General features: G+C 48.7%; 1 protein-coding gene across 11 annotated transcripts in view; it reads left to right on the top strand.

Annotated features, from left to right (window-relative positions):
- The first annotated feature begins 249 nt into the window (after nt 1–249).
- LOC128349017 (uncharacterized) overlaps nt 250–24,763 on the top strand; it is a 29,856-nt gene continuing 5,342 nt past the window's right edge. For 5 of the 11 annotated variants that reach the window (XM_053304876.1, XM_053304875.1, XM_053304874.1 and 2 more), the window contains exons 1-2: nt 250–2,147; nt 5,651–5,830. In XM_053304876.1, the coding sequence (XP_053160851.1) occupies nt 1,778–2,147; nt 5,651–5,830 (550 nt within the window). In that variant the 5' untranslated portion in view covers nt 250–1,777. Of the gene's footprint in view, nt 2,148–4,639; nt 4,847–4,970; nt 5,069–5,650; nt 5,831–9,354; nt 9,537–24,763 lie in introns of those variants that run through there. The other 6 variants (XR_008318497.1, XR_008318496.1, XM_053304870.1 and 3 more) reach the window with 3 other exon arrangements.

Raw genomic sequence — 24,763 nt, 5'->3', positions numbered from 1 at the left:
ACTTTCAGCGCACGTAGCAACTGGGTAGCCAGCCCTTCCATTTTTTCCTGAGTGAGGGGAACCCCCAGCTCCCTAGCTAGCTGTGTGAAACTCTGCAGAAGGAGGTGACATTCCTTAGAATGCCGCTTCTCGCCTCTGTGCCCGAGCAGTGAGGTGGGGGGCAGGGTTGTGCGCCTGGCCGGAAGAAGCAGGCACGGAAGCACCATCTTGGCCCCCTCCACGTGACTAGGGCCTGGCCATTCAGGAGAGGGGGCCGGGGAAACATCTTAGCCCAGCAGCCGATCGCTGTTTGCTCCTGGGGACAGTCGGCCAGGGAGGAAGAAGAGATCAGCCACGTGCAGGCTGGTCGCGATCAGGACTCTTCCTCTAGGCCGGTAGTGGGAGCGGCAGCTGCGATCGGCCACAGCTCAGGCCGATCGCAAATGTGCACCTTTCGCTGAGGCTTGCCGGCGCAGAGGAGCAAAAATTGCTGGGGACGGTGGCGGTGATTGGCCACGTGTGCAGGCCGATCGCGAGCCTCCTCCCACCCCAGCTCCTGACTCGTAAGGCACCAGCTGCACGCTTACCCCAGGAAGGGATTAACGGCCTTCGCACACGCTGCGGCAGGAAGGGAGCAGCTGTGCTTCTCAGCAGTCAGAGTGCCGAGGGACCAAGCAGACAAAGGCCTTTCTCAGGGGCCTAGGGTGATATATGGGGCTTGGTCTTTTTTCTTTTCATTGCTTGGGGAATGCGGAAGGGGGCTTCTTTCATGGGGGAATGCTCTTTTTGAGGTCATTTCATTGCTTGGGGAGTGTTGAGGGAGTTGATGTGGGAGAATTATTATATTGGATTGATTGATTAATTGGGGAGCCAACTGATGGTTAAGTTGATGTGGGAGCATTATTGTATTGGATTGATTAATTGGGGAGCTGAGTGATGAGTACCTTGCAGAAGGACTGAAGGAGTAAAAGCTTGAATAACAAGCAGAGGGCTATCCAGTTTAGGGAGCCTGGCCCACAATTTGCCAGAGCGGTGCGAGACATCCTAAGCCAGTTGAGCAGTTAAAAAAGCTCGTTTGTAGAAGCAAGCATGGATTGTCCCCTTTGCTAAGCAGGGTCTGCTCTGGTTTGTATTTGAATGGGTGACTACATGTGAGCACTCCAAGGCAAGGTTTTTTCCCTTTAATGGTCCTTCAGTTGTGCTATATTTGCTCCCATTAAGTTAAAACAAAATAAATTAAAATGAAATGAAAATAAAATAAAATAAAAGGAGAGAGAGGGAGAGGCCTTAATAGCTTATTTTCTGTTGCTAGAGTGGTGCGAGGTATTCTAGGCCAGTGGAGCATTTAGAAGAGCTGGTCTTGTGGAAGCAAGCATGAATTGCCCCCTTTGCTAAGCAGGGTCTGCCCTGGTTTGTATTTGAAGGGGTGACTACATGTGAACATTCCAAGTCAGGGTTTATTCCCTTTAATGGTCCTTCAGTTGCAATATATTTGCTCCCATTAAATTAAAATAAAATAAAAATAGAATAAAATAAAATAAAAAGGAGAGAGAGGGAGAGGCCTCAATCACTTATTTTCTCTTCGTTTGAGTTTCAGCCACCCTGAGCCTATTGTGGAGGAGTGGTGTAAAAATTGAATTGATAATAATAATAACAACAACAACAACAAATAAATAAATTACAGCTATCTCACCCCCCCCCCACACACACACACACTCTTGTTCCCGCATTTGGCCACGTAGGCGAGTTGGGAATCAGTTGCAGCCTCTTTAAGGGATTCTGCCAGGCCTGCTCAGTCATGCCAACAAGGAAAGGGCCCGGCAAGGAGAAGGGCAAGGGAAAGGCTCCGGCCCCTAAGCAGCCTTCAGCACGGCCGAGGGAACCCGACCCCTACTCTGGATCAGAGGATGAAGGGCAGCTGGTAATGGCGAGGATTTTGTCTCGCTTAGATGCGTTGGAGTCCAGGAAGAAGGCCACTCGAGGGGAGGGGTCCAAGGCGGTTGGGAAGCAGGGGGCAAGGAAAGCAGGGAACCAACCTAATAAGCAGCTGCAACTTTTACAGTCCATTGAGGTGAGGCTGGACGCGCTAGAGAGTGGCGAAGGGGAGGCAACTGGATCAATGGAGAATGCCAGCCGGAACACCTTGGATGCAGATGTCAGGTCCTTTGGTGAGTCCGATTGGGGATGGTGCTGCCCACCTTGGGCAGGGCACCTGCCTAGCGTGTGTGTGGGGGGATGCCGGCATGGCCAGTAGGACTAGGTTACTCAGCCCTCCCAGTCTCAGTGACGGCTGGGGCGCCTGAGAATAAGGCAGAACCAGAACCAGCTGCACAACAGCAGCAGCTCACACCCTGAGAGCAGAAGTGGCAGAGCGGTAAGGTGGCCAGTGCAGACCCAGGGCAGGTATCCGAGGGCAAGGAAACAGCAGCTACAAATGATAAGATTGAGCACTACCCACAGGGAGAGGTGTCCCTGCCCCTGGGCAATCACTTGTTGCTCGCCACAAAACAAAAGATATGGAGGAATGAATTTGTTTATATGTTCTCATTATTGTTTCGGGAAACAGAACCCAGAGAGGGGAAAAAGGGGGACCAGAGGGACAGAGAAAGAATCAGATACAAAACAGTTGACCGTAACTGGTCCAACTGGCTGGTCGGTTACATGGTGTACATGGGGGAGGTGTTACAGAAACAGCCAGCGCGTGGAGCATCTATGGTGAAGTATTTGGACATCATATATCATGCTTTCTCGGAGTACAGTGGGCCCGCTTGGGCTCGCTACGACGAGGCATTTAGGAGACACTCAGCCATGAACCCGGAGCTCCCGTGGGATTGTCAGCACCAACAACTCTGGATGAGGATCATGGGCCCCAACCGGCCTGGGGGTGGGGAATTCTCTGACAGTGGACACTTCATAGTAAAATCTGCTGCCACACCTGCTTAGGGCCAGATGCCTGGTGCTGCGGGCCAGTTTTGTCAGCCTTGCTGGGAATTTGCATCAGCAGGGATTTGCTCGCGCTGCCCGTGTCATTTTTGGCATGCATGCACTATTTGCTGAGGCGCTCACTCATTCAACTTCTGTCCAAAGGGCCGCTGGCCCCGGCCCGGCACCAGAGATGGGCCTGCCACCAGAAAAGGTGGTAGCCGCACTCCGGCAAAAGGGACCTAGCCCCATAAGGCTGGGTCTGCTGTTGAAGCTGCTGCAACAGTACCCAGTAGTGCAGGATAGGGACTATCTGGGGGAAGGGTTTCAAAGGGGGTTTCGGATCCCTTATCAGGGTCCCAGGGTTAGTTCCTGGGCAGAAAATTTGCGTTCAGTTAAGGGGTTGGAGCAGATTGTAAGGGCAAAAATTGATAAAGAAGAACAGGAACGGCGGGTGCTGGGCCCCTTCCCTCAGCCGCCCTTACCCAGCTTTAGGGTTTCCCTTCTGGGGGTGGTGCCTAAGAAGGCAAAAGGGAAATACCGTTTGATCCATCACCTTTCCTTCCCTGCTGGCGGATCGGTTAATGATGCCATGCCTCACCAGCTGTGTTCTGTTAAGTACACAACTTTTAAGGCAGCAGTGGAGATGGTTCGAGAGAAGTGTGCGTTGATGGGGAAGTGCGATATCAAGTCAGCCTTCAGGCTCCTTCCAGTCCATCCAGACGACTTTGACCTCCTGGGTTTTGCTTTTGAGGGCGTCTACTATATTGATAGGGCCCTGCCCATGGGCTGTTCCATCTCTTGTTCTGCCTTTGAGCATTTCAGTTCCTTTCTGGAATGGGCAATCCGAGAGAGGGCAGGGCTCGCCTCGGTGGTGCATTTCCTAGATGACTTTCTTTTTTGTTTCCCAGGGTCTTTATCGACCTGCAAGTATCTAATGGACACATTTCATGAGCTGGCAAAGGAACTGGGCATACCATTGGTGCAGGAAAAAAAGGAGGGTCCAACCACCCGGCTGGCCTTTCTCGGAATTGAAATAGATACAGTGGCTCAGTGCTGCCGCTTGCCACCAGAGAAGGTCCTTGCTCTTGAGTGGCGCCTGGGGCAGCTGCTCGATGCCAGGAAGGTCACATTGAGGGACTTACAGGTCATAGTGGGACACTTGAACTTCGTGTGCAGGGTGATCGCACCCAGTCGCGCATTCCTTCGGAGGCTCTGTGATGCCACTAAGGGGCTTAGGGCCCCACATCACCAAGTGCATGTGACACATGAGCTTAGGGAGGATGCCAGGATGTGGGTGGAGTTCTTGAGGGACTTCAGTGGCATTTCCCTGTGGCGGTCCAAATTCCTGCTAGAAGCAGAGCTCCAAGTCCTGTCTGATGCAGTGGGGGGGGGGCACGGTTTGGGGCTTTTCTTCCGGGGGTGGTGGTGCACATCCAGGTAGCCCCCAGACTGAGAAGAAAGGGGAGTGACACAAGATATGACATTCCTTGAGTTCTTCCCGATAGTGGTTGTAGTGCACATCTGGGCTAGGGATTTTGAAGACAGGGCTGTCCAGTTCTTGTGTGATAACATGGCCACAGTGCAGGTGATCAACTTGGGGACTTCCAGGAGTCCTCAGGTGATGTGCTTGGTTCGCTGTTTCATGCTGCAATGCCTGTGCCACAACATTCTTTTCGCTGCATGGCACATGCCGGGGCTGGATAACAGCATTGCGGATGCGCTCTCTTGGATGCAGGAGGAGCGCTTTTGAACTCTCGCCCCAGCAGCCAGGGAGCTTCCCAAACTTTTTCCACCCCACCTATGGAACCTTGGATTCTAGAGGCAGAGGAGGCCATTCGCCTATCCCTAGCACCTAGTACAAGAGTGCGCTATGCGTCGGCTGTCCATGCGTTTCATGCATTTAGGGTTGACACAGGGCTGAAGGACCTATGGCCCATCCCAGGTGAGCACATAATGCGCTATAGCACACATTTACATGGGAGGGGCTTGGCCATGGGGTCCATTGGGGGTAGGTTGGCAGCACTGGCTTTCCAGGCAAAAAATGAAGGGGTTTGCGGACTCCACAGCTGACTTCCAGGTGCGCAGAATGCTTGAGGGATTGGCCCGAGAACACCCCCCTCGACCAGACATGAGGGTCCCGCTGGCACCAACAACCCTGCAACAGGTACTCCAACTTTTAAATGATATTTGTTTTTCCAACTTTGAGGTACAGTTGCTTAGGGCTTCCTGCCTTGTGGCCTTCTTCGGTGCACTGCGAATCCGTGAGCTGGTCGCCTCCTCCAGGTCTGATACGTCGGCATGGGCCCTGCAGTGCAGGGATGCCTGGATGGAGAGGGACAAGGTGGTGTTGCGCCTGAGGCGGGCTAAGACCGACCAGAAGGGCAAGGGAGCCACCATCACCCTGGCAGAGGGGACTGATGAGGGCCTGTGCCTGGTGTGGGCCATGAAGGATTACATGGCGGTGCGTGGGGAGGGAGAAGGCCAGTTGTTCCATCATGTGGACACTATGCCCTTGACGCGCTTCCAGTTCTGGGCTCTGGTTAAGGAGGCTTTGAGGAGAGCAGGCCTGGACCTGCGGGTTTATGGCACCCACTCCTTTCAGATAGGGGCAGCAACTGCAGCGGCAGGGCTGCCTGAAAACCGGATCCGGGACTTAGGGAGGTGGCATTCATCCTCATGTCGCCGCTACAAACGCCCACTGCCGAAGTGATGGCCCACAGAAGTAACACCCAATTTTGTCTTACAGACGGTCAGGCACCTCCTTTCCCTTTGCGGATACTCATCTATGGGCACAGCTATGTGTTCTGGGCTAGTCGGCGAGCTCAGCAGACCAGCTTGGTTACCCAGTTGGGCCTGGCAGGAGCGGCGGAAGTGGAGTGGATGGGGTGCCGAGGAATGCTGTGGAACCTTTTCCTTCCATTTCTAGGTGAGTACATCGCTGCAAAGGGGGCACCGCACATCTTGGTGGTACACCTGGGAGGCAACGACTTGGGTTTGTTGCAAGGCAGGGCCCTGAGCCTGCAGGCAATCAAGGATTTTCAGGGCCTGGCGGCCCGGTGGCCTGAGATGCAGTTGGTCTGGTCTAACCTGCTCCCAAGGACATGCTGGAGGGGCCAAGGGGCCCCCGTGTGTTTCAGTAGGGCACGTAAGAAAGTAAATCAGGCAGTTGGAAGAGCGATCACTGCCTTAGGGGGGACAGCAATACAGCACCCTGACATACAAGTGCAGGATGCGACCCTGTATAGAGGGGATGGAGTGCATCTCTCTGACCAGGGGAACGAGGTGTTCCTCCGGGACTTGCAACGCGGTCTCCAAGAGGTACTGGCGGGGTGAGGAAAGTGGGGCTAAACAGAGGTTTGCCCCACTTCTGTGGCAGGAGAGTTCAGGTGTTGGGTAGGTAGATTTAGGGATCGGTGTTTGGCTGGAGGGCCAGTTGGGTGAGGGGGAGTCAAGGAACAGCCTTTCAGGGCTTTGGTGGCCCGTAAGGTTGGGAATGGCCCCCACTCGGGGGGTGGGTACGACTCACCGGCTCAGAGCTTTGATGGCTTGGGTTGGGGGGGTGTTGGACCCCCCCCCCCTCAGTGGGGTGGAGCCCCATGATGAGAGGAGGCCAGGACATGGAGCCTGACCAAATCAGGACCCGGCCCTTTGCCCTGGTGTGGGGTGCCCTTCACTAGGAAGGGCCACCACGCGAGAGTAGTACCCGCACTCTTGTTAATTGGGACCTCATTGCAAGTGTCGTTACCTCTGTACAATAATAAAAGTGGCCTTTATTTACTCCAACTAAGCATGTCCTGTCTTCATTGGGGGCCTGGGGGTGCAATCAGCCCTGCCAGCTAAAAGAAAATCATCAAAGAATGAGCTCTAGACATAGAACCCGCCAATCTCCTGACCGCCCATTCCAAAAAAGCTGCGCCTTCAGGACCACTCCCATATAAATGGTATAGCCAGAAAGCCAGTTGTTCCACAAATTCTCAACCGACTTTCTTTTTGTCGCCTCGTGGTCCTTGCACGATTCGCCTTCTTTATGCTTAACCATCCCAAACCCCGCCCCCAGCAGACCGGCAACCAATGAGGGCCTTCTTGGGCCTCATACAAAGCTGGGACAAATCCCCTCCCACCTGCACGGGGCCGAGGGAGGGACATTAGTTTCTCCTTGCAAGCTCAATTGACCTTGAAAGATGATAGTATCTGAGGCTCTCCACACGAGCAGTGTGGAGAGCCAAGGAAGGTTTGGCGGGGAGACCGGGCTTGGCCTGCTCTCCCCACAGACTATCATACCACTAGCACTGGGCAGCTGGATTGGCCGCCCACACGATTACCGGCTCCATCATGGAGCTGGTTTGGGCAGTGGGGATTGAGGGCTGCCTGGCCCCCAGAAGTCCTAGGATGGCCCGTGTGAGTGCGCGGGGTATTCTGGAGAGACCCCGGTGCCGGGAGGCATGTTGGTGGGCTACTGTGTGAAACAGGATGCTGGGACTAGATAGGCCTTGGGTCCGATCCAGCAGGACTATTCTAATGCAACACTTGGGGCAGCTTCAGGTGAATCGTCCATCTACAAGTCCTTCAAAACCTTATTGAAGCATATGTAGAGGGGCGATGCAGATGAACATCCCTCTCACATGACTTAAGGATGTGTCTAGCGCATTGACACATCCACTGGGGCCTCTGGGTAGATGCGTTCTTGCCTTGGCTCTGATGTTATAATGTGTGTAGGGCTGTGTTCATATTCTGAACCTGCACTCAGAGAATTATAGTGATGGATACAATTTTTCTCAGTATAGAATGGGCAGCGGCTCTCCTGGGCAAGGAGTTGCCTTGTGTAGACACTATGAATCATAGCAAGCCAGACATATCTCCAGAGATGCAAGCACAGTCACAACAGGAACCATTGTCATTTGTGTTTGGCTTGGATGAACAGAAGACATAGGTTTTTTTTAATATATATATATATACAAGAAGTGCATGCCCAAGGATAACTGTCAAGAGACCAAGCAAAAGATGTGACAGTTGTGGGAGACTGGCTTGTAGAAGGCACTTGAGCAGCTCCCAGACCTGAGATGTTTATCTTTATGTCAGTCAGTGTGTCCTTTCAGCTGAAATGCTGAGAACTGAGATGTTGAATAGGGATGTGCACAAACCTCAGTTTGAACCTCAGTTTGAACCTCGGTTTGAGCACATTCAGCAGCAAATTTCAGAAGCTTTAAGAAAGAGGATGGCTGACGTGCATCCCTAGAAGCCCTGTGTGACATCAGCATGCAATGGGAGCCGCACATGCGTGGACACCATTTGCGTGGTCAGCATGGTATTGCTGACCATGCAAATGGTGCCTGCACATGCGTGGATGCCATGTTCATGCTGATGTTGCTTCTAGGGATGCCCGCTACCACAGCAGGAAGCTGCATTGGTCAGTAGAGAGCTGATAAGGACCTGCTCTCCTCTTTCTTAAAGCTCCCAGACCCCACTGCTGAAATGTGCTTGAACCACGGTTTGAACCACGCTTCGTGCACATCCCTAATATTGAAGTATGAATCCTCATTAGGGTGGGCTCTGAAATGTTAATTTTTCTTAGTTATGAACTCACATTTTCAGTGAGTCATGCAGTCACACAGGCACCATGCTTGAGATGTGGGGGTCACCACTGTACTTTCCTTAAGTGAAATGTTAAATCACTGTAGCTTCTATGACTTGGAAAAGTTGGGGGGGGGGCATCCAGTGTCACCAATGGAACTACTTGGAAGTAGGAAGTTTTATGCATGTGTAAAAAATCATGACTCCTGTGGAGGGTTAAAATGAAAAGAGGATGTAGAGGTGGATGTTCATCTGAACCTGCGCCCAGGGATGTGCACGGAAACAGCAGGGGGGCTGCTTGAAGGTGGGGGGGGATACCTTTAAGGGCAGGGGTGCTCTTACCCCTCCCGCTGCATTTCCCCCACCAGCACTGCACTTTAAAAGGGTCCAGTGGGGTGGCAGCATCCCTCCCTGCCACCCCATTGCCTTGTCGGACTGGACATGACTAGAAGTACCCAGCGCGCAAGCAAGCACTATGTGCATGCACGTGCCCAACATGCGTGTGAGCATCAGGTACTTCCAGTCACTTCCGGTCCAATGAGGCAATGGGGCAGCAGGGAAGTTCACTGCCATCCCACTGGACCATTTTAAAGTGCAGTGCTGGTGGGGGAAACATAGCAGGAGGGATAAGAGCACCCCCGCCCATAAAGGTATTCCCCCGACATCGAACCGGCCAAACCGCCGGCCATTCAGACCTGTTCAGAGGCCCGTAAAAGGGCCTCCAAACAGGTTCGTGCACATCCCTACCTGCCCCCTATGTGCAGATCTGTGCCTATGTATATTGTACACTTGTCATAAGAGTGTTGAACATAATGTCTGAGTAGAGCTTAAATCCACAGTCATTCTTAATTCACCCTGGTGTTGCTTCCTGTTGGGTAGATCAGGGGAGAAGAATTAGGCATCTGTCCTGGAAGTAGAGATGACAAGTTACTGCACTTCATCAATTAGGTGTTTCATCATTTCTGTCTCAAAAATTGCCAGAGCAGGAGGTACCATGAATCTCAAGCCAAATGAACAAGCTAGCCTAACAATTTGTTTTCACCAATAACACCCACCTTTCATGCTAGATGTTGAACACTGCAAGATTGATTTGTGCATTGACACTCTTTGTTGTGAGTACCTAAAGACCGGAAACTGGGACAGTATTAATCACTGCTGAAACCGAAGAAGAGAACAGATAAGCTAACACCAAAATGAGTGTCATGATAGCAGCAAATGTCTGAAGAACTTTTATTGGAAAAATTAGTGTAATCAATCCTCTTAGATCTCTGTACAATGAAGAAAAAGAGCACTATCTCTTGTGAGATAATGGTTAAGCTCTGCTTAGGGGAAAACGGAATCGTAATTTCAGGGGCAATTACATTGTAACTGCATGTAACAGATACCCCCAGTCCCTTGTAAAGTGCCTTCAGGAGAAGTGGCAATTACATTGAAGATGAGATTGAAAGGGTTGCTTAGCTTTGTCCATAGTCCCAGCTACCCCTGCAGATTCTAGACCCTTGTTTGTGAAATAGCTAGGTTTCTTATACATGAGCATCTGAGGATTCCCTTTATTTATATGCTTCCAAAGATTCATAAACTGACCTTTCTGTTTTTCAGTAGACCTATTTTATTGGGTTCACGTGGGTTCCGTTTTGGAAATATTCGGATTATTTCCTTCAACCCTTTGTTCCCTTTTCTCAACCTTATATTAAAGATTGATGTCCAAGATTTAAAACCAAGAAATCGATTAACGTATGTTATTGGTTATATTCCCATGATGCCTTTGGACATCACGGGAAACCTGAGGTTAACTCATCTCAGGCTGACCCCCTGTGATGTTCAAATTATCGGAACCACAGTTCCTGTACCCAACCAGTTCCAATTTCTCCCCCTAACCTCCGGTTGAACCCTCAGTTTGTAGTAAGGTACACCAAACCAAGAGTCCGGAGTCAGGGATGTGTCATCCGGTTTGGGGAGATGGCCCATACTAAAGTTAAGGGAGGAAGCAACTCCCACTGATTGAAATCTATTGGCTGGCATAGATTTCCTTCCAGGCTCAGAGGAAGTCCACACAGCCAATTCCCATCCCTTTGCAATCTCCCAGACTGCAGATCTTAATAATCTGGGAGCGCACCGGGAGACTTGAGGCAAACTATGGGTCCATCAGACCTGCAGTTACAGGGATCCATAGAGACCCACAGTTACGGCCCATAGTTACGGCTGACATACAGAGAAGGAAGCACCGGTACAACTAAGAGAGCAGGCTTGTCTCCAACCTTCCGTGGCTGGGCAAGGTAACTGAGAGGATAGTGGCCTCCCAGCTCCAGACAGTCTTGGAGGAAACGGATTATCTTGACCCATTTCAAACAGGATTCCGGGCTGGCTATGGGGTGGAGACTGCCTTGGTCAGCCTGATGGATGATCTCCAATTGGGAATGGACAGAGGAAGTGTGATTCTGTTGGTCCTTTTGGACCCCTCAGCGGCTTTCAATACTATTGACCATAGTATCCTTCTGGAGCGTCTGAGGGGGTTGGGAGTTGGAGGCATTGCTTTGTGGTGGTTCTGCTCCTACCTCTCCAGCAGGTTCCAGATGGTGTCCCTTGGAGACTGCTGTTATTCAAAATCTTAACTTTTGTATGGTGTGCCTTAGGGCTCCATATTGTCTTTGATGTTGTTTAATATCTACATGAAACCACTGGGAGAGATCATCAGGAGATTTAGTGCAGGGTGCTATCAGTATGCTGATGACACCCAAATCTATTTCTCCATGTCAGCATCATTGGGAGAACACATAACCTCCCTAAATGCCTTCCTGGAGGCGGTAATGGGCTGGATGAGGGATAACTAACTGAGACTGAATCCAGATAAGATGGAGGTACTCATTGTGCGGGACCGAAACTCGGGAGACGATTTGATCTGCCTGTTCTGGATGGGGGTCACACTTCCCCAGAAGGAACAGGTACGCAGTCTAGGGGTGCTTCTGGATCCAAGCCTCTCCCTGGTCTCCCAGGCTGAGGCGATGGCCAGAGGTGTCGGCTGATATGCCAGCTGTGTCAGTTTCTTGAGGTAAACAACCTCAAAAGAGTGGTACATCTGCTAGTAACTTCCAGACTGGATTACTGCAGTGCGCTCTGTGTGGGGCTGCTCTTGTATGTAGTCCAGAAACTACCGTTGGTCCAAAATGCAGCAGCCAGGTTGGTCTCTGCGTCATCTCGGAGAGACCATATAACTCCTGTGTTGAAGGAGCTACACTGGCTGCCAATATGTTTCTGGGCAAAATACAAGGTGTTGGTTATAACCTATAAAGCCCTAAATGGCTTGGGCCCTGGGTATTTAAGAGAATGTCTTCTTCATCATGAACCCCACTGCCCACTGAGATCAGCTGGAGAGGTCCGTCTGCAGTTGCCACTAGCCAGGAGCGGAGCCAGCCGAGCAGTGGCCTGCGTCCAGCCCCGCTCGGCGGCCCCAATATGCCGGTGTGCGGTACATCACACACATGGGGTGTGGCTTGGGCTCTGTAGGAGCCCAGAGAGCCAACTCCCCCCTCACATGCCCGGGCCGTCGAGAGCCAGGGTGAACTCTTTGCAGGTTATTTCAGGCAGCTCCAACTGCCCAATAGAATGTATTTCCCTTCCTCTCCCTCTCTGGAGGGAGAGAAAAGGGAAGATGTCCAATTAGGCAGCCGACCCTGCCTGAAATGAAGAGCTGAGAACCCATTCCGGCTCTCGGCAGCCCAGGCCACGCCCCCTCACACATGACAAGGCACATGATAAGGGGGCGTGGTCTGGGCTGCCGAGAGCCAGGACGGGCTCTCAGCTCTTCATTTCAGGCAAAGTCGGCTGCCTAACAGGACATTTTCCCCTTTCTTGTGGGGGAGATAATTGAATGCACAAATCATAGGAACTAGTTACCTTAAAAGTATCAATTTTTCTAGCCAGTAAAGTGAAAATCATGTGAGGCAAGCATATTTTTCTTCCAAGTTCCAATAGCATTTCAACATTTCTCCTTCTGCCAGGAATCCAGTGAAATGACTCTGGTACACATTTAACACATCTAATTTCAAAATTATCTATCCACTTAAGAAATAAACACCTGCCACCTGTGTAAACCACTGGAGGTTGTGATAAATCCCCCCTTTACCTTACAAATTCATCAGCAATGTGTTGTATAATTGAAAAGGATACTTATTTCGGACTATTTCAAAATATTTGAAACTGACTGTTTTCATTAGGAATTATGGCTGATTCATGCTTGAATTTCTAGTTGTGTGGTACATCCCTAAAATGAAGTGGGCCTTAGGACTACAGTCTTGTATAGATTACCCTGTAGTGATGCACCATCACTAGTTAGAAGAAATATCGGGCTGGGAGGAATTAGTCATCCTGTTCATATTAGAAACCATAAATAGCAGTTAGTTTCAACATGGCAGTCCTTTTTCTACATGGACATCATAGATCCCAACAAAACAGAAAAACATGGGGGCGGGGGTGTGTGTGTAGAAAATAAATGTATTGTTCTCTCAGAAATTCAGAGACCTTAATCTCAAATAGGAAATCAGTTCAACAACTCCTAGACATGACTTAACGACAGTACTACACACAGGGCTTATAGTTTTGCAGAAATACAACACTTGTCCAGAATGGTTGAAGCAATGCTGCTGTGTTAATGACACTTTTCCTCTTCCCACAGCATCTTGATATTGTTCCTTTTTAAAAGCTCCATACAGTTTACACCCTAAAAGCATCAAAGGTGCAACAGGCTGAAAATGCATCTTCCTTTCACTATTTTTTTTTTAAGTTCAAGAGGTCATTGGTCTTTGATAAAAATGTGCTTCATACAACTGGTGGCCCCAATGACTGCAATGACTAGAGCTTTAGGTGGTGGATTATTGTGGTGCCACCAGTCATCTTGATGATCTACTAGAGCAGTGTTTCTCAACTAGCGGTCTGCAGACTGGTGCCGGTCCACAAGGTGTTGGGTACCAGTCCATGAAGCATCACTAATGAAAATCATCCCCCCAAAAAACAATTTCGGGCTGGCAGGAGCTCTCCAGAGTTCATTTCCAGGCAGCCCTCATTGCTGGATAATGTCCATTTCACTTCCTCGAACATTATCCAGCAGTGAGGACTGCCTAGGAATGAGCTATGGAGAGCAGCCTGAAATTGTTTGGGGGTTTTTTGTGGGGGGTGCCGGGGTGTGTGTGAGAGGGTGGCCCCCTTACTAACTGCTGGTCCAGGAAACTGTGCATGAATAATGTACCGGTCCATGACTCCAAAAACATTGACAAACACTGTACTAAAGGAGGCAGACTCATGGTGCCCTGCTCCTTCTGTCCTTCCCACATCACTTCCTCCCAGAGAGAGGTGTTCTTACCCCTGGATTTCCAGGCCATAGTCCAGGGCCTCCACAGCCCCAGGGCCCCCCAAATCCTCTTTAGTCTGCCCCAGGAGGTGTGGTCGCCCATTTGAGCATGATGATGCTTAATTTTTAGGGGAGGAGGGCCTCCAAAGGCCTTTAGGTCCAGGCTCCAAAATTACCTAGGTGCACCTCTGCTCCCGGAGTTCCCTGTAAGAAGGTAGGGGATGCTGAGAGGAAATGTCATTTGCCCTGTTGGAGGAGAGGACTTTGAGGATGCTTTTCTCCCTTCCCCTTGGTGAATGGGAGAATGTAGCCATTCCTCTGCTGGGTGAGTAAAAAGGGTTGCTTGATGAGAACGAGTTGCTGCCATTAGCCTACATCCCACTGCCTTGCCACTCATCATGTGGAAGAATGGGAGGAAGCAGCCATCCACTGGTCAGCCAGCTCATTGTCACCACCTGCCTAGTGTTGCATTCCTCTTTCTCCATTCAGATAAACTAGGGAAAGGATGGTGGGAGATGGAGTGGGGCAGGGTAAGTGGACAAGAGAGTTATATCAGGCAGTTAGATATCTTGGACTAACTAAAATTTGCCAGGGATAGTGGACGGTACCTACCAGGTGTCACTTATGCCATCATTTTAGAAATACTCCTCCTTAAAAGGAATTGTGGAACACATATTAGAACAAACCCTCACATTAAAATAATCTCACAATGCAGTAAAGAAATGGAATGGAAGAAATTCACTCATCTCTGAAAAGAAAGAAGAATGACTTTCTAATAGGTGATACCTGCCGCTCAAGAAAAAAACTGTGAAAAAAAGTTTACAATTTGAACAAAACCTGCTGTCAAATTAATCAGTCACCCTTTTAATCTTTTCAGTTAATAGACTTAAATATTGTAGCCCTGTGTTTTTCACTGAGATTCATTATTTCTGCATGGTTTAAGCCTTTTTCTTTAATACCCATGTATTTTTCAACTATTTAAAATGACACAGCAATGCCTGAGCAGATTTTTGCTTTCTGATTCCATGTCAGATTGGTGTAATAACTTGTACTCTCTCCAAAAGACATACATAAATATGAGGATGTCTTGTCTCTCCCAGAGAAGCAAATGAATGACCTGTTACACTGCTTTCTGACACGAAGTTGTTATAGGGGATGCCTCAGCACATGTTCATTATCTAAGCAGGAGGCTCTCCTTAAAGAAAAAGTGAAATGTAGGACGTCCCTGAACAGTTGCATAGGCCAAGGTTCTGTGTTTCTTTACCCACTTTAATAGCTTCTGGTGCCAGAAGTGGTTGATAATCATATATTTGACATGTGTGAATCTGATTCCATGTCTTGTGAGTGTGCTACTGATTGCAGAACAATGGCTGTGTGGGGAACTAGCAGGGGCGTAGCTATAATTGAACGAAAGGGTTCAAAGAACACGGGCCCCCAGCTCCTGAGGGCCCTCCAGATCCATCCCTCCCTATTTTCTTCATTGTCTCCCTCACTCTGGGGGGCCGCCCAAGAGAGGGATGAACACGGGCCCCCTCTCCCCTAGCTACGTCCCTGGGAACTAGTTTGGTGCTAGAAGAATTTCTTTGTTCGGCAATCTCTAGGCCTAATATTCCCACCAAAGAATAGACAGCTATTCATCCAATGGAGCTGACTCAGTAAACTAGACCTTTCTAGAACATAGCCAGGACTGGCTGGAACATGACTGGTTTGGGGCCCATTCTGGATCTCATCCTACCCTTTATGGAAAATAGGTTTTTGTTCCAGATTAATGTCCATGCAGAATCCACCCTCATTTTTAACACCCTTTTATCTATAGGTGGGCTAGTCCTGGGGGGGAAAGAAGTTGCATGAATATTGATGGTGTAAGTTGATCATACAAGCATTTTCAATGTTGTCCGTGTGTGTTGGGGGGTGGGGGTTCAGTGATGAAAATATCATATAAAGGAATAAAATAATTCAATTATTTTTCAATAGCATTTTATTTTTAATGGTTCTGCTATTGAGGTCATCTATAATAACATAACCCAATATACAGGTCTGTAGATGCCCAAATACTCCTAAACAGCACCACTCCTAAACAGCACCACCATATCTTAACACACTGGTAGCATGCCATTGATAATCATGATCTACAGACAGCAAAATCCTACATATTAGAGGTAAACCCCAATAGGTCTACTTCCTACTAATGATACTGTCTGATATCCAGAGTATGGAAGTGCCAGCAAGAGGAACAGCACTTCAGTCTAACTGCGCTGGAGCATCAGAAGTGATTTTTGATTACCTCCCCTTTCCCAGAAAGCCCTCAGTGCCACTTGAAAATATGTCCCTGAGGTCTCACAGACTAAATTTTGAAGTGCAACTGAACAAACAATTCTGATATTGGAGCTGCAGGAGAGAGAAAGAGGATTTGTCTGCCAAGTCACATTTTTTTCATGGAAACATGGTTGGGGTCAAAACTGAGATGCATTATAATGCAGTGTAGAGGTATGCAAACCAACTCGACACTGAGCCGGTTTGACATCAAGCTGGACCGGTTTGAGGGCTTGCCCTTGAGCCTGACCGGGCCCAGTTGGGCTTGAGGTCAAGTTCTAGAGCAAAACATTTTTTTTAACTTACCACCACAGCAGAACCAGGAGGTGCTGCTGCAGCCACGGGGTTTCCAACAGTTTCCCCTCCCCCTGTCGGCCTCCTCAGGTCTCCAAAGGGCTGGTTCAACCCGTTTTGAGACCATTTTGGCCCTCTCTGAGCTAATGGCAGCTATTTTGGAGGCCTCTGTGCATGTGCCCTGGCCATTTGCATGGCCAGGTCACAGGGTCTCCAAAATGGCTACTGCACACTCAAAAGGCAAAATGACCCCCAAACAGGCCGAACTGGTCCTATGGAGAGCAGGAGAGGCCGAAGGACCCCCCCCCCCCTCCGCAGTCTCCAAAATGGCAGCAGCACACACTGGAAGAGCCAAAGTGGCCTTGAAATGGGCCAAACCAGCTCTTTGGAGACCAGGGGAGGACTACAGGGGGAGGGGGAGCCTCTGGAGACCCCCACCCATGGTTGCAGCAGCACCACCCCTGGGGCCACCAAGGCGGTAAGTTATTTTAACAAAAATTTCCCCACCCCCCTTGAGATGGTCCCGAAACCATTTGGACTCGAGCCAGACTGGGGCTCAGCTCGCTGTGCACAAAACCAGACTGGACCCGGTTCAGTTCGAATCCGGTTCAATTCAATCCGAGCCGGGTTTTCCGGTTTTGTGCACATCTGTAGTGATCAGCCATCCCTCCCCTTAAAGAGTTAACCAGAAGTGAACCCTGTCCTGACTGACAGACTGGTGAACTCCAGGGCTCAGCCAATCAGTACACCAGGTTGGGTGGGACCTAGAAAGCTGCTGGGAGGAAGAAGAGAGTTCTTTGTTAGAGAAAGACATGTGGCCAGGAAGGGTGGCTGCAGGAAAATGACTCGGCAGGTCCTGGAAAGCCAGGAGGGCAGGAACTTGAATTCTCAACCAGGGTTTGGTGAATTCAAGAAAAGGAAGCCTGGGCTTTGGCTTCAGAAGTTTAGCTCAAGAAAATGTGGTTTAGTAAGATTTTATGTTATAAGTTCTATTCTCTGTGTGTGTGTGTGTGTGTGTGTGTGTGTATGTATGTGTGTGTTTTGCGTTTTCCTGATACTGTTCTATTATAGTTTACCTACAATGTAACTGAAATAAAAATCACTAACCTACGCTCCATACACCTAGGGGATAGCAAAATACTCTGTATGCATTCAAGTGTGCTTTTGCATTTTCCTACATACTGTTCTTTGCAAATGGGTAACCAAGATTTCTAAAGTGTGCCGCCCTAACATCATTTGGGGTGCTCTTGAAGTGTTCTTGTCACCTACTGAGTATTTTTATCTGTAACTAGAAGCTGAGTAAGTCTCAGATTGAAGCAGTCTGTATTACTGGAATAAAACTGTTTTTCTTTTTGTTCTTTTCTTTTACAAGCCTCTGCAAGTTGGTTTTTAACTCAGGAAAGGGTGAGACTAAAGGGGGATTTCTCTGATGCAAATACGTCTCCTTAAGTATTCAGCAGCTATCATTTTTCTCACCATGTGTAGGCTTGCACATGGAAGATTTTTGTACTTGTCTAGTAGCAAAATAAAGAGAGCTTTCCCTGGTATTCCACCCCAAGTTCAGGGAGGTTCGAGCTCTGTAATAAAGAGGGATGGTGGTGGCAGCAGCCATTTTTGAACCTACCAAAAATACAGAAAAGTATTAAGAGAAGCTTAGTCATGCAGTTCAGCAGGGACGATTCATCACTTATTTCCCTCACATGAGCTTGCTCTGAGACAAAGGTTTTAATCTGCTACAACATCTCTAATGCAGTGTGACATCAGAGACATAACTCAGTGTGACATAACTAGGTGCAAAACTTTGGTGGCATAAGGCATTAAACACCGTTGGAACTCTATATAGCTTACTTGCACAAAGTTACAAAGGAAACTGGAGTTCAGACACCACTAGCATTCTAGTCCAGAAGACAGCTGACCAAGATCAGAGCTGTAGAGCAATGTATGTTCCCTCTCCCCAACAGAGTTGCTAGGTTCTCCTATGGAGACATAAATGGTTCTCTGTGAAATTCCCTGCCATGAATGGCCCACCCTAAATGACTTTCTCCTGACCTCCCAGATGACAAGCTAGTGTCTTTCATTTCATAAAGTCATGTGGTCAGATGAAGTGATGGCTAGTCTTAAAACTGAATAAAATGTAGTAGCAATGTGGGATTACAAAATGAAGGGGCCAAATAGGAGTTTGTTTTAGGTTTCTTTACATTTTATAGCTCATTTTCGGTCTTTATATGTTATTTTGGTGTGCTTTGACTATTTAAAGTGATCTAAGCTCTTGTAAATGCCCATCAGATATTTCAGAAATGAATAAATGAAAACAGCCAGTGTACCTTCCATCCTCCTCCTTCTAGACCAGCCCACTGGAGCTCTGACATAATTCTCTCGCCTTTTTGAAATCCTTTTGGTTTGAAATGCCTCAGATATTTTGCCAGGAAGAAACTTTCACATTTGCTTTGAATTTCCCCCTAGGAAACATTTTGGTGACAACTGTAGGCCCTCTCACTTTCCTGAGCCCATCTGCTGTGAATCAAAATTAGAATCCTAGTGTTCTATCCAGTTATGTTGGGGAGAAAGATTGGTAGATTAATTCATATTACTTCAGTTGTGGATTACCTACATTGCCTACCAATTTGTTCTGGGCTCAGTACATAGTGCTGGTTTTGACCTACACAGCCCTAAACTGCTTGGGAACAGCAGTTGTACCACCTTTCTGTTGTACCACCTAGAATTGAGAACAGCATTCCAAGACTGGTTCACCTGGTACCATTACTGTTGGCTTTTCAGTGAGTGGCAATGACAGCCCTGTCTGAGCTCTTCCCTGCCAACTGCCCTGTTTTACCTGGGACCGCCACTTTTTTTTTAAACTGATTCCCAACATCCTAGGGAGGCCCACCAAAATCCCAGTTTCACTGAGGATGCCGCTTCCCGTTCTTCCCCCTCCCCATCCTCCCCCTCCCCCCATCCATGCCACAGCCTCCTCCTCCTCCCTACCTCCTCCGGCAGCTCCTCATCCAAAGTCTTGTGAGAGTCCAGTCCCCTCTTGCGAGACTTCTGACAAGATCTGGAGATGGAGCTGCCAGAGGAAGGAGGGAGGGAGGAGAAGGAGGCTCCTGGCAGCCCAGAATCTCCTCAATGCTGCAGTGCAGTTGCCGTGTGGGGAAGAGTCCAGCAGCAGCAGCCACCCACTTCCTTCACAATTTGATTTCTGGTCAGTGGGAAGTATCTTATTCAGAATTTTTTCTTTAAAACAAAAAGGGAAAAGCCCTTCCCGTGAGAATGTCTGTTGTAATATGTAGTGCATTCAGCTAGTTTAAGTGGCAGGATCGAACCTCTTTGTGTGTCACTTCTATTTATATATTTGCAGAAACAATTGTGGTTAATGCCTCTGTTTTCACAAAAACCTGGGGATTGCCATCTTCATGGTTCCTGTGGTATGCTATAATGGTGTCATACAATGATATGATGGTATGGTATTTATTTATTTAATTTATATACCGCCTCTGACTCCAAAGACTCTACGCAGATATGATATGATATAAGTTTCAAGGCCACAATGAAGTTTGGATAACAGCAAAACAAGGGGCTAAAGACAGAAGGGAATAAAAAGTTGTTGCTTATCCCAGGCTAACATGCCTATCACATCATTGATTTGATTTTTATTGTGATCTGCTTATTTAATGCATGTTAAATTTATTTAATGGATGTTATGGATTCATTTAATGGATGGATTCATTCATTAATGGATTCATTTAATGGATGTTAAATTTAATGGATGTTAAATATGGGGGCATATTGCCCCCAGAATGTTGGGGGCAATATGCTAAATAATTGTAAACCTCTTAGAGAGCTTCGGCTATAAAGCGGTATATAAATGTAAGTGCTATTGCTATTGCTATTAATGGTCTCTATTGCCAGGTGCTCTAAAGACTATATAGCTGGTGGAAAAGCAGGAAACAAATGTCTGAGACCCTGCTTGCTACACTTTGTTTATTCTGCAGGTACTTTCATAATGTCTCACTGTGCTATGAATATCCCAGTGGGTCATCAAAAAAGAAATTTGCCAGATTTTTGTGTGTGTGCGTGTGTGTGATTAAATAAAATATAAATGCAAATGCACAGAATGCCTGTCTGGGTGGTGGGTAGAGGGATTTTGCACACCGTGCTTTGCATGGTACATTAATTCCTGCCTGAAGGGAAGAATTTTTTGCTGGGTGGTGGTGGTGGTGGTGGTGGTGGGGTGGTCCACACTGTCTCTTTCCCATTCTGAAATGTTGGCAGGCATGTGATCTGCTTTTACATGAGAATGCCTTGATGCTTTTTGTGGGGTGTATTACTTAGATAGGAATCCTTAATTATGCCTTGTGGTTCCTTGTTTTGTGTATTTTGACTAACTATTGTCAGCTGTCTTGGTTGTGATGATAGAAAAGTGAGGAACAAAGGTTTAACATAAGAAGTTGCTTTCTACGGAATAAGGCCAGCAGTCTATCTAGCTCAGTATATTGTATACTGATAGACAGCAGATCTCCAGCCTTTCAGAAAGGGGTCTTTGCCTGCTATAGCCCATCCTAAGATGCTGAAAATATATAAGAAATCAATAAAAGAGCGAGGAGAAAGGTGAACGAATGAGGAGCATAGGAACACAGTATGCTGCCTTATAGTGAGTCAGACCGTTCGTCCATCTAGCTCAAAATTGTCTGCACTGACTGACTGGCACTGGCAGTGGCTCTCCAAGGGTTCAGGCAGGAGTCTTCCCCAGCCCTACCTGGAGATGCTGCCAGGGACTGAGCCTAGGGCCTTCTGCCTGCAGAGCAGACCCTTAATCACTGAGCTATGACTCTTCCTGGTGGAGGAGTGCAGGAGGTGGCAACTCACTGACTACTTCAAAGCCTCAAAATGTATAGGCAGCATCTCCAGGAGATGACCCAGCAATCCTCCTCATAGCAATCCAGTTGTTGTTGGAGGACGTGTGCAGTCTCTGGTACTGGCTCTCCTGCAGGATAGTGTATTGCGACATATTCTTGGAACCACTTGAGTGGAAACAAATCCAAATATGTCTGCCAGTTACAACCAAGCGTTCTTTTCGGTTTAAAAAACGGAGCCACCCTGGCTTCCTGCTGGACAGCAAGCAAGGCCAGCTTATCTCTGCAGTGGAGGCTACAGGGAGTGCTTGTGTAAACAAACCTCATTACTAAACTGCTCTTTGCTGCTGAGTGATTAGGTGCTTGTTTCCACAAATTCAGCTTCCAAGATAATAGCTTATCTTTGGGGTTGGAGTTGTTAAATGCTCAGAAGCAGAGTGGAATTAACTAATTGAGGTTGTTTACACAAGGGATAGAAGCTCTTATCTCTCAAACCAAGGTTAAGAAGCAAGGGCAATTAATGCCTCCCTGGAGTAGTTGCCTCTTTCCATTAAGTGCCCTAGGGGGACACTGCTGCTTATCTAGTTAATGCTGCATCTTTAAATGGAACAGCCAGAATATTTCCCTATTTTACTCTCCCGCAGCATTCAGCTTCCTTAGAGTGGAGTAGAGGAATAGATGCCTCTCATTCCCATCAAGCCACTGATGCGGGGGTGTGGGGTAGTGTTTTTTGCAATGGACCAAACGGATTCTATACAATGGGGATGTGTGAGGCAGCATATGGAGCTACCATAACCAACTGTGACAAGGAAGATACTTAGGTTAAGGGACAGCAAGACACTTTCCAAGGTGGCACAGCAAGACAGCAACTTGCAGGAGGTGCATCTAGTCTTGCAAGAGGAGCACTTCGGTTATTGTGGAGCCTGGACCTAAAGGCCTTTGGAGGCCCCCGTCCTCCACTGCAAGTTCAGCATCCTCCCTGGGACCTGGGATCATGCTGTAGTGAAGGCTACCTGGTGGCGGGAGGGAGGGAGCCGCCTTGGCTCGGGCTTTGCAGAAAGGGAGTGCCGGGGTCCAAGAGCTGCCGCTGCTGTGCTTATGCACCAGAGTGTAGCAGGTGTTCTCCCATCCTCTCTTGCAGCGCATGCTTCTGTGCCCCCCTCCCAACGCCCCTACGTGCACCAATCACACCAGCCTACTTTGGGGGCCATGCAGCTCATGTGGTCCCACATGCTGCCTGTGCGTTGCTGCGAGGCGAGCCAAGCCAGCCCTCCTCCCTCCCTCCACCGCTTAGCCCTCACCGCAGCATGATCCCAGCGGTGAAGACCAGGGGGTTATAGGGGGCCGAGGTACCACAACGCCCCACCAATGCAAGAGGGGAAAGGCGTTTCTTCTCAAGGTGCCTTGGCCGCAACAGGCAGCTGGGTTTCAATCAATCAACAGCTGGTTTAAAATCGGTTCGGATCGGACACGAACCTCACTGGGCATCAAATCCCCAGGATCACTTCATTCCAGTGCCATTCATCCAATGACCCTTTTGAATGAATGCACAAAATGGTATCTTGCCTCTCCCTCATACCATGCCGCCTCCCTCTGCCACATAGCCCTCCTTGGTATGCATGCTTGCTCCCCCTCCCCCGAGGAAGGTCCACCTGCATTCCCTTTCTGCAAAGCCTGAGCTAAGACAGCCCTCCTCCCTCCTTCTGCCACTTAGCCCTCACCACAGCATGATCTCGGCGAGAGGTTCCACCCCCTGTCGAGGTCACAAAGGGGACCACTGTCTTCCACCGCCGGTGCAGACCAGGGGTTATAGGGGGGTGAGGGACCACAACGCCCCACCGATGCAAGAGGGAAACAGCTTTCCCTCTCAAGGCGCCTTGGCTGCAATAAGCAGCTGGGTTTCAATCAATCAACCTTTGGCTGCAAACAATGAGCATGCAAGAACAAGCAGCCCTTCAAGTGGCGCCCACTGCCATACCTTTTCCTCGATGCCTCCGCACCACATACAGTTTGAAGCTGTAAAGATAGGAAATAAGATAGCTGTAGGAAGATCTCAGCAGCACGTGGAGGCAAGGCAGAAGGGTCCTGCACCTCCGCGATACTCCTCCTCTTCCGAGCCATGTGCAAAATTGAGGAAGTGAGTGCCTTGATTGCAGTTGTTTTTTTTGGGGGGGGGGGGTTGACTCCCAGTCACAGACCAGCACTCAACCCTTCCCAGATCGGCAGTGGTCCAGGGACTGTTGGTTGAGAAACTGTGCTTTACACCACCACTCACTCTGGGCCACCCCGGTGCCCCGCAAGTGCAGGAAACCTCCATCATTCCCTATGGGGAAGAACTTTAAAGATGTGTAAACTCCATTCAATCTTTAAAAATCAGCCCTCTGCCCAATTACTTTTAAATAATTCTGGCAGCTTCCTTGCCCCCACTGGGCACTACCACCCACCCTAATCTTCTCTGGGCCACCCCTTTCCTCCCGACATGAAGCTATACTTTTGCTGAAACCTCCATTATTCCCTATGGGAAAAATCTTAAACTTCAGAAATTCACAAAAATCAGCCCTTTGCCCAATTCCTCTGAAATTTGAGTGGTAGCTTCCACCCATTGGGCACTACCACCCCACCCACTAATTTTGCCCCGGGGCCCCTTTTTAAAAATCCAAAACATTTTGGATTTGGATTTTGCAATTTCGAACAAAGAACAAAATTGCGGTATTTTGGATTGGCTGATTTCAAAGAAAGAACAAAATGGGGGTGTTTGGGATTTGGGCCAAAAACAAAACAGGAAAAAAAATGCACAACCCTAGCTACCTGTTCCACATGCAGGGACATTGAGACAGGCCAAGCTAAGGGGTCTCAATGTGTGGATAAGATGGTGGTGCCGGGAGGAGGGGTTTAGATTTGTTAGGCACTGGGATACATTTTGGGGAAAGTGAAGCCTATACAAAAGGGATGGGCTCCACTAGAACCAAGATGGAACCAGATTGCTGGCACTTAAAATCAAGAAGGTTACAGGGCAGCTTTTAAAATGACGCCTGGAGGATTGCTGGCAGGAACTGGGAGGTATCTGCTTTGGCCAGCAAAATCCCCTAAGGTGTGAGGGTGAACATGTTTCAGATAAACCAGAAGGGGACAGAGTAGAGCCAGGAGTTGAGCAGAAGGAAACTGGACAGTTTGCAAAATAGGTCAAATGATGGTAAGGGGGATAGCACATGCCAACACAAGGTGAGGGACCCGGCATATAGATGTCTGTATACCAACACCAGCAGCCTCCGAACCAAGATGGGTGAGCTGGTGTACTTGGTTACTAATAGCGGGTATAATGGAAACCTGGTGGAATGGTGAGAACCAGTGGGACATGATTATTCCTGGATATAAACTCTACAGAAGGGACAGCAAGGGGAGGATTGGGGGAGGAGTATCACTGTATATCAAAGAAGAGATAGATTCCAATAAGCTAGAAAACCTAGATGGACCGGAGTCCTCC

This window comes from Hemicordylus capensis, chromosome 3, assembly GCF_027244095.1.
Source record: "Hemicordylus capensis ecotype Gifberg chromosome 3, rHemCap1.1.pri, whole genome shotgun sequence".
Taxonomy (NCBI): domain Eukaryota; kingdom Metazoa; phylum Chordata; class Lepidosauria; order Squamata; family Cordylidae; genus Hemicordylus; species Hemicordylus capensis.
The sequence above is the reverse complement of the archived record's forward strand: the minus strand, read 5'-3'. Positions and strand labels throughout refer to the sequence as shown.